Source organism: Anopheles nili, chromosome 2 (genome assembly GCF_943737925.1).
Source record: "Anopheles nili chromosome 2, idAnoNiliSN_F5_01, whole genome shotgun sequence".
In the NCBI taxonomy this organism is placed as follows: Eukaryota; Metazoa; Arthropoda; class Insecta; order Diptera; family Culicidae; genus Anopheles; species Anopheles nili.
Genome location: NC_071291.1, coordinates 43,627,937 through 43,636,800, shown reverse-complemented (window position 1 = coordinate 43,636,800; position 8,864 = coordinate 43,627,937). Strand labels below are relative to the sequence as shown.

General features: G+C 47.4%; 1 protein-coding gene across 1 annotated transcript; it reads left to right on the top strand.

Moving 5' to 3' along the window:
* Nucleotides 1-288: 288 nt before the first annotated feature.
* Nucleotides 289-8,591, top strand: LOC128732171 (facilitated trehalose transporter Tret1). The gene is made up of 6 exons (XM_053825340.1): nt 289-484; nt 4,491-4,613; nt 4,709-4,840; nt 5,908-6,093; nt 6,174-6,418; nt 6,487-8,591. Exons 2-6 carry the CDS (start codon nt 4,508-4,510, stop codon nt 7,258-7,260), a joined length of 1,443 nt encoding a protein of 480 aa, XP_053681315.1. The 5' UTR covers nt 289-484; nt 4,491-4,507; the 3' UTR covers nt 7,261-8,591.
* Nucleotides 8,592-8,864: the final 273 nt, after the last annotated feature.

The following is an 8,864-nucleotide window of genomic DNA, read 5'->3' as shown; positions in this document are numbered from 1 at the left end:
GAGAGAGTCGTAGTCGTGTATGATGATGCTGACATCAAGTAGGCGCCGGTCACTGAGAAATACTACACGCGGATGCGATTATCATATTTCGTCTGGCTGCGTGAGCCCCGACGATCGTTTGGTTTTGTTGCGGAGGATGTTAGTACGTCAGCGAGGAAGGTTGAGAAAAGAGAGAGAGAGAGAGCGAGAGAGAGAAAATGAGAGATAGAGACAAAGATAGAAAGAGAGAGAGAGAGAGAGCGGTTGTGCTGCTAGCTCTGAGCCAGGTCGTCTTTCGCGCCACGTTCCGAAAACCATTTAATACTGCCGCACGAGCACGCGCCTGAGCCAGTGTTCGACGCTATCAGACCAGCGCCGCCGTCGCATCCTTACGGTCAGTGCCCGAGTTGAGGGATCTTGCCTTCCCGCTTGTACGTGGTATCCCGAGTGACTTCTTAGTGGCCAGTAGCAGTTGAGCGACCCAAGTAAACGTACGACAGGAAAGGTACGCTCCACATTAACCCACAGTCTGAGACCGTTCCGGTGCAGTGTTCGCTTGTGATTGCCCTTTGGCGTGCATGAAGTAAAGTAAAATCGGGTGGAAGACGGAAAAAAAGTTAAGAATTTTGGTCCCGGCCATATGTGCGCGTCGACAGTCGAGTGTCGGAGGTTACTTGCGCTGTGTGCGCGCGACTTTTCGTTGGGGTTTTCTTTTTCGGGCAGAAAGTGTGTGCCTTTATGAGTGCCGTTGCATGGAAACAAATAGAACTCACTGCGTCTGCAAACAGCTACGATCGATCAAACGATCTTCCAAGCAGATGACATGGCAGAGTGGGCGCAAAAGCAACACCGTTCGCGTTCGGTGTCTGGCGGCTTTTTTTTTCGGTGCGACAGTGCGTGTGATTTCCTGTTTATCTGTAGTTATGTCACGCCTAACACATTTCTATTCCGGTCGCACCAGCTGGCTTAGATAATGTTCGTATCGTGTTGTTGCGATAAAAGAAAGTGGCACCACGAAGAAGAAGCAAGAAAAATTGCCCGATAAAGAGACTCCTCTTTTGAAGGGGGTAAATTAGAATACGCGACACCAAATGCGCTGTGGGGGTTAGCAAGAAAGGCAAAGGAGAGACCTTTTTCGCTTCCCGTCGGTTTCTGTTAGAATAAAGAACAGCTCTGTCAACGGGGCGAGACGTTTGCCTGATCGGTTTTCAATTGAAACCTACCGTCATCCGGTATTCTAGTGTTCAGAGTACTTGAGGGTAAATTGCACCGAAACCGACTTGCACGACAGCTCGTCTCAATTGACGGAAAGCCACAAATGCAACCGCGAGCGAACGATCGCGTGTGTCTGCGATCGCAAGAGGACACAAATGTGCAAGACGAACACGCGATACGTGTAATGCAAAAAGTGCATCGATCGAAACCCCTCGTGTGGCCTGGTCAACTGCATATAAATGCATCCAGACGAGCCAATGGTTCCGAGTTTAAATGGATTCTCGATAGTGCTGAAGCGAGCCAATAAACGATGGCCAGCGGTTAACCAAAAATTAATCCAAACGTTAGTAGTTAGAAACGTTAAGTTAACGAGACATCGTGGCCACCAACGGCGATCGAGGTCACTATAAGGAAGCGGTTCGTAGGAGCCCGTTTCACAAGAACAAGTGGTAACCTTAAGGGCCGGTACATGTAATTGATCATTGCGGTCTTATCGCTGACGGTGCCGTGTATGCAGATAACATTGTAAATCAAACTGGCTCGGCTCCGAGGATGTGCCCGATGACGATAGGCATACCTTGGGCTGCTGGGGTCTGAGATGGGTCCCTATCGGTACCGACGCAACACTTACTGATACTGTACCCGTGCTCATACGAAGGTCGGTTCAAATTTGAACCACAAACTACACACAATCAGAAACCGGTGATAAATGAAACACCCTGAGGATGTACAGAGCTTTTTTTTTCTGTCAAGCCACGTTCGAGCTAACGGTTGGGGGGTTTTTCTTCTCATTACGAAGCTTATCACAAATCTGCTTTTCATCGTTACGGACAGGAAAGATGCTCGATAAGACTATGCTTGAATCGTGCGCGCGTGTGTGTGTGTGTACGAATCAGGTTGACCCTTCTTTTGGCCTGGAACGTGCATCACCTTCCCGTGGCAGCTGGCTTCATTTGCGAAAACAAATTGACGTACTAATCGAGGCCGTTACGTGCTTATTGCGATTTGTGAAGGGTTATCTGTCAATCTGATAAGCCGAAGCAGGCGCCAGAGGACGCTGTTTGGGTTGGTTTCGTTGGCGGAATAAATAAAATCAAATCTACCAATCAAACCAGAAGCACGGTCACGACGACACACGGCCGGTAGCTGTTATGCTTGTCCGGTGCATAGAAGTGCAACGGTGCAATGTAAACGAACAATGCCCGGTGCAATGTTGCAGCGATCCTGTCGGAATCTGGTCGCGGTTCTGACGACACGATCAGACGATCGCTGCCAGCTCGGTGGGTTGCGATGACAAAAGCGAGGCTTACGAAATTTCGTTTTAAAGTCCTGTTTGTGTTATTTGCGTTTCGGTTAACCATTGGCAGGATTAACAAGTAAGAGGGAGAGAGAAAGAAATGCTAAATTATGTAAACGACTATGTAAAGCAGGTCATTTGGCGCGGTTACAAATTCGCAAACAAAAAAAAACTCAAAATCAAGCCATCAAGATCGATTGCCAATGGGGACAGACATCGAGTGAGGGTTTTGTTGAAGCTCTCGTTTGTAATTGTAACTAAAATCAAACGTGGCATTTGAAAAGGCTATGGCTGATTAAGATCAGTAAAACATAGTACATTTTTGCATATCCGATAGCACTGCGGTACAGCTTGTTTAGGTACATAAAAGCTATGACTTTAAATTTGCCACTCGCTGGTTGTAGAAAATACAAAGTAATCTCAGAGGATTAATTATCTCTCGCCCAGTATTTGTTTACATAATTCAATTTGCCGTTTCACTAACCAGTCTATCTTATCAATCAAGATTGTCTATCATTAGCGACGAAAGTGTCATCATAAATTCAAGGGCAACCGCGACGCCATGTCGGTGCTACTGTTTGGCTCCGATCCTGCCCGCAGGTTGTCCGTCAACAGGATCCGCATGCTCAAATTAATATAATTACCACCCCACGGAGCTGATAAACCCTGAGCGCAGCGTTGCAGCGGAAAAATAACATCCCCCGGGACGGGAGGAAAGAACAACACAAAAATAAACAACGCATCGATGGCGCTGGGTGGAAAATGCAGCGTAGAATGCGTTAGCGGCTCCTTGCGATCCGGGGGTTTCGGATAGTCCCAGGTTGGGCAAACATTCCCGTTCACTGGTATGCCGGAAGAGCTGAGGTGGAAAGAAAACATGCGAGAAAACGCGCGTGGGGTCGAATTTTCCGTCGCACTTCGCAACACCCGGGCACGTCCCCAATGGTGGGTGTGAAAAAGTGGGTGTGTGTTTGGTGTGGCTGCTGAAGGTTATCTCAAGGGCACGGCGAGTGGGATTGAGGATGTTCGGGAAACCTGGCGAGTTACTCGCCTCATTGTGGGAGGGGAATGGAAAACTGACCGTTTGCTTTGTCGATTTCCCGACCAGTGCGTCATAGTGTGACGCGAGGGTGTTCGATTTCCTGTTTTTCCGTTCCGCTTCCGTGATCGAATTGCGCTGTCGATTTCGCTCGATCGAGTGTTCGGGTTTCAGCTGGTTGAGGTGCCCTTGTTCGGTTTGATGTCATCATGCAAAGTTTGAGAAAGGATGAATTGGATGGCTATTTGAATGCTAAAATTGAACATGTCCCTAATTTGTTTTTTTTAATTTAAAACAAACCAAATTTGAGCTATTCCATTGATCTTGGTGTAATAACCGTTATACCTGCTGAAATTGGAGTAAAGTTTTATTAAATTAATTCAAAATGATATTACACAACATAGCTTAAAGAGTTTGCAGAGCTTAAGAGCTCCACCAATCAAAAAAGAAAAATGCTTTACAGTTTAATGCTCGACAAGAAACGGAGCATTCATAATCCGATAACTTTCCACACTCCGGTGCCAAATAACCGACGCCGAGCGATTGTTGCTTGCAAAAACGATACTCGAGCAAACAATGGCCCGAGTGCAGGAGGTCTCAGGAGGTGGCCGCCGTGCCGTGAATTAATGGACAATCGACGAAGGGCATCCACGGTGCATATGGTGCAGTTTCGCGCGTCCATACCGCGTTGCAGCACGTTTCACGTTGCGCACATTCAAAGTGTCATGTACGTGCGTGCGTGTGTGTGATTAAATATTGAATTTTCATTTAGCACTTTACACCCCACCCTGAGGGGCGTGTGGTCACGAAGCGGGGTGAAGAAAATCGAACATCGTGAAGTTTACACTTTTAGCCTCGAAGGGTTCGCCTTCCATGAGGACGATGTTTACTGAGCAAAAAAGATGTTTGTAATTATTATATCGTTCTCTCTCTCTCTTATCTTCGCCCTCCCCACAAAAGAAAGGTAAGCGGCAAAAATGAGCAGCAACGCGCCCGGGGCCACAAACCCCATGCTGTACGATCCCATCCCGGAGGGCCAAGGCTCAACGTCGAAGCGCAACCAGTTCGTCGCTGCCCTTGGAAGTAAGCAAAAAAGCACGCAATGCCAATTGAGCCTGGCCGATTTTGGGCCCGCCTAACGAGATATAATGAGCATAACAATTTCACTTCATTTGCAGTCTGCATGGCGGCCGTCAGTGGCGGCACGGCTCTGGCCTGGACGTCTCCAGTATTGGCCCAACTGGTTCCGGCCAATCAGAGCGACACGAGTGCGTTCAAGAACGAGAGCTTCCTGCTGACCGTCGACGAAGGTAAGTCCACCACCGAAACACCGCCAGGAGTGACCGCTGAAGACGATCCCTTGGGAAGAGTCGTTATCGCGTGTGCGTGGTCTTATCATGCCGGATGACGGATACGGATCGTAAAAAGGCTTCCGACCCGGTGGGGGGGCTTCTGCTGCCAGATTAAGTTTTATTGGCGCAATTTATGGCCTCTTAAACGCCGCGGATCACACGAGTTATGGTGTCGGTTGGCGGGTTTGGTGCAGGAGAAATTAACGAGATTATTACTGTTAAGTGGTGCAACACGTTGAAGTGTGCTTTAGCACGCGTTTTGAGCGTTTTAAGCTAATATTTACGTTTTTGCAGTGCAATGAATGATGTTACAGCTGCGATGCAATGCACGATGTTTTATTTGAGGCCTACTTGACCGTTGCTTAGCATCGTTGGATGGGCATTTCGTTACTCATACGTTGTAAGACGTTTAAGCGTCTTTCCGAACGCTATGAAATCCCTGTACTTTTTATTGCTAGCGTTTTTCCAGACTGGACTTTCCTAAGATGTTAGCTTTCGGTACTTTTTTTTCGGTGCATTCATACTCGAGTCTGAGAGTGGTTTTCAACCGGTTTCGGTGCGTTATACGTAGGCGCGTTTCCATTAACCTTCTCGTCGTATGTCCATAAAAGATAAATTACACTTTCATTGAAGGAACCGCATGCAAGCGTTTCACCATTCCCTAGTTTGCCGGTGAATTATGTACTTGACCGTGTGGTTTGATGTGTTTCTAATGCGATTGGCAAGCGTATTTATTTTCCATCGAGCTGTGATAGCGATACCGGCCATGATGATGATGCCGCCCGTCATTAGCAGTTCCGTACTGGGTGTATGGGAAAAGCCGCTCGATTTACGTCGGGTTAGGCAAATATTAATTTATCGCCCTAATGGCAAACCTGTTCGAGTGGCTTCTTGATAGTAAAAGCTAATACGAGACGGAATTTGCTAATGTTTATATCATAGTGTATATTAAATGAGTCATCAACACCTTTTCTGATTCCTCAAAAATGATCTCGAATTGCGCTTGATGTTCTTGATCTTCACAGGATCATGGGTCGGCGCTTTCCTGGCCGTCGGAGCGTTCCTGGGAGCCCTACCGGCAGGTTACTTGGCGGAGAAGATCGGTCGAAAGTATACCACCATGTCACTGGCAGTACCATACCTCATTAGCTGGGCACTGATCGTCTTCGCTTCCGGTGCCGGCATGCTGTACGCTGGTCGGTTAGTCATTGGTAAGTAAGTGGCTGTTTGCCAGGACCTCCAAGGCAGTAGCATTGATCTGTGAGGATGTTCATTTTTGATTCCATTTTAGGTATCGCGACGGGTGCTTCCTGTGTTGTTGCACCGATGTTCATCTCAGAGGTGGCGGAAACTTCGATCCGTGGTGCCCTTGGGGCCTTCTTCCAGCTGCATCTCACGGTGGGCATTTTGTTCGTGTACGCGGTCGGTTCCTACACACATTGGGTGACGCTGAGCATCCTGTGTGCCATCTTCCCTGTGCTGCTGATCGTGGCGATGTTTATCGTACCCGAAAGTCCAGTCTATCTGGTTAAGAAGGTACGTTTGGCTAGTGGTCTATTCGAGCGTCTCTTTTAATCTTCCTTCAACCATTTCGCTTATTGCAGGGACGCCGTATCGATGCCGGTGTTGCACTGAAATGGTTCTGGGGCCCGAATGCCGACACCCAGTCGGCACTGCAAACGATACAGAACGATCTCGATGCAGCTTCCGGTGACGCAAAGGTGTCTGATCTGTTCACCAACGCTACGAACCGTGCCGCGTTGTTCATCTCGTTGCTGCTGATGTTCTTCCAGCAGTTTTCCGGCATTAATGCGGTGATCTTCTACACTGCACCGATCTTCCAGTCTGCTGGCAGTACCATGGATCCGGCCGTCTGTTCGATCGTGGTCGGTGTTGTGCAGGTGGTGATGACGCTTGCATCGTCCGTGCTCATCGATAAGGCTGGCCGTCGGATATTGCTGCTGCAGAGTAGCTTCATCATGGGATCGTGCTTGATCGTGCTCGGTGTGTACTTTAAGTTGCAGAATGACAACGTGGACGTGACGAATATCGGCTGGTTGCCACTCGCCTCGGTTGTGCTGTTCATTGTGAGCTTCTCGCTTGGGTTTGGACCCATTCCGTGGATGATGATGGGCGAACTGTGTGCTCCGGACATTAAAGGGCTTGCGTCCGCTCTGGCGGTCATGTTCAACTGGACGCTCGTGTTCCTGGTGACGAAGAGCTTTGGCACGATGCAGGAGCTGCTTGGTTCCGATTGGACGTTCTGGTTCTTTGGCGCGTGGATGATGATCTGCACGGTGTACGTGTTCATCAAGGTGCCAGAAACTAAGGGCAAAACGAACGCACAGATCCAGGCCATCCTCGGTGGCAAGAAGTAAACCATCTCGTGTACTGCTACTACTATAACGCGAAAATGCGGAATTGGAGCTATCGGTGTCTCTGTCTGTAATCGATGTCTGTGTGCGCTGCGATTTTCGTTTTTCTTTCCTTTATAATTTGTTTGCGAAAGTTTTTCTATGTTAAAAAGGCGTTTTTTATCATGTTGTAAATATGTTACTGTAGCACAACCCCGTGCCCATTGTATCGTTTTAGCTTAGTGAAGTCGGAAGATTCTCGGTTCGTCATCCTGGGGTAGGGGTAGATTAGATATTTAAAGGTTTTTAGTACATGTTTAGCCAAGGCTAATCGATGGCACAGGACATCCAAAGCGACTGATTATAGCGACGCACGGTACTGTGTGCATATAAGATCACCATTACAATAAGCCAACGAGAGAAAACAAATGTGCAAGGAATAGGGCTTAGCAGAAAGCTTTTGGTTTGATCCGAGGTTGTGCGCTTGCAGGTCGAGCATCTACTGATGCTACTCGCATCACTGCGAGGCTTACGAGACCGGTAATAGAAAATACGATAGGTTTTAAAGCTAAGATTAGATTGTGTTATTACGATGCGTTTTAACGATAGGTCGTTTTGGCACCGTTTAGTGAAATGATGCCCACGTTTTCCCCGTTAACTGCATACGAGAGCCATCTTCTAAACAGAGCGTTCACTACTAATTGGTGAGCCTGGTATCACTGACGGCAATGGCGATTACACAGATCCAACAGGAGCACTCATCCATAAGCCAAATTAATTGATGGCGATTGACTTTTACAACTGGCTATTCGTTTTTTATCGTTTAACAACGCCATGTTAAACCATACCCCGAGCAGCGCACCCCAACTGAACTATTAGACCTGGTGATCTCCAAACCAACTCCCTACCGATAATACAACCACCCGGAAACCTCTATTAAGTCCAGTTTGTGACGGACTATATTCGATCTGCTCGCCATCCTTGCAGGGAGCGCGAATAATGTGCAAATTAAGAATTTCGTTCGATGGTGCCATATCACGTTAATGCGATATACTAACTAAATGTACAATAAACATTATCTACAAGAATAAAAGAGAAAGGCTGGAACCAATGCTTTAGCGTTTGCGGTGTAGCGAAGATAATGTGGAACTTACAAACGCCTGTTGTAATAACTGCACTACTGTAGATCAGCATATTCCACCCTTCCACGTACACTGATTGCCACCGGATGAATCCTAGCCGGTGCGTTGTACGATCAGGCAATGTTATGGAACGTGCGCAGAGTTTTAATCCGGTTATATTTAAGCGAAGCAATGTAAAATGCTGATGAAGCGGAAATATATATTGTTCTAACGCTGCAATACGTGTTTGTTGCTCATTGACTGCATGTGTCGTGTTTTTGGTGTGTTTATTCATCGCAAAACAATTGTCTCGTGCAGGGGCGGATAATGTTACGACGATGATTAATGATCGCGACGACATTTACCATTGTTAGCTACCCACGACGGAGAAGAACAAAAAGTACCCAATGGAGCTGCACTCAGCTGAAACATGACGTTGCTAAAACGTTGGAAAAACCATAAGCTTTGTGAGTTAACTCGAGATGACAAAAAAATGGCTAGAAGAAG

Bases quoted from the DNA above. Each gene is read 5' to 3' on its own strand.
- LOC128732171 (XM_053825340.1), top strand. From the start codon at position 4,508: ATGAGCAGCAACGCGCCCGGGGCCACAAACCCCATGCTGTACGATCCC. The intron at 4,841-5,907 runs GTAAGTCCACCA...TGATCTTCACAG, and splicing joins CCTGCTGACCGTCGACGAAG to GATCATGGGTCGGCGCTTTC. The intron at 6,419-6,486 runs GTACGTTTGGCT...CGCTTATTGCAG, and splicing joins CAGTCTATCTGGTTAAGAAG to GGACGCCGTATCGATGCCGG.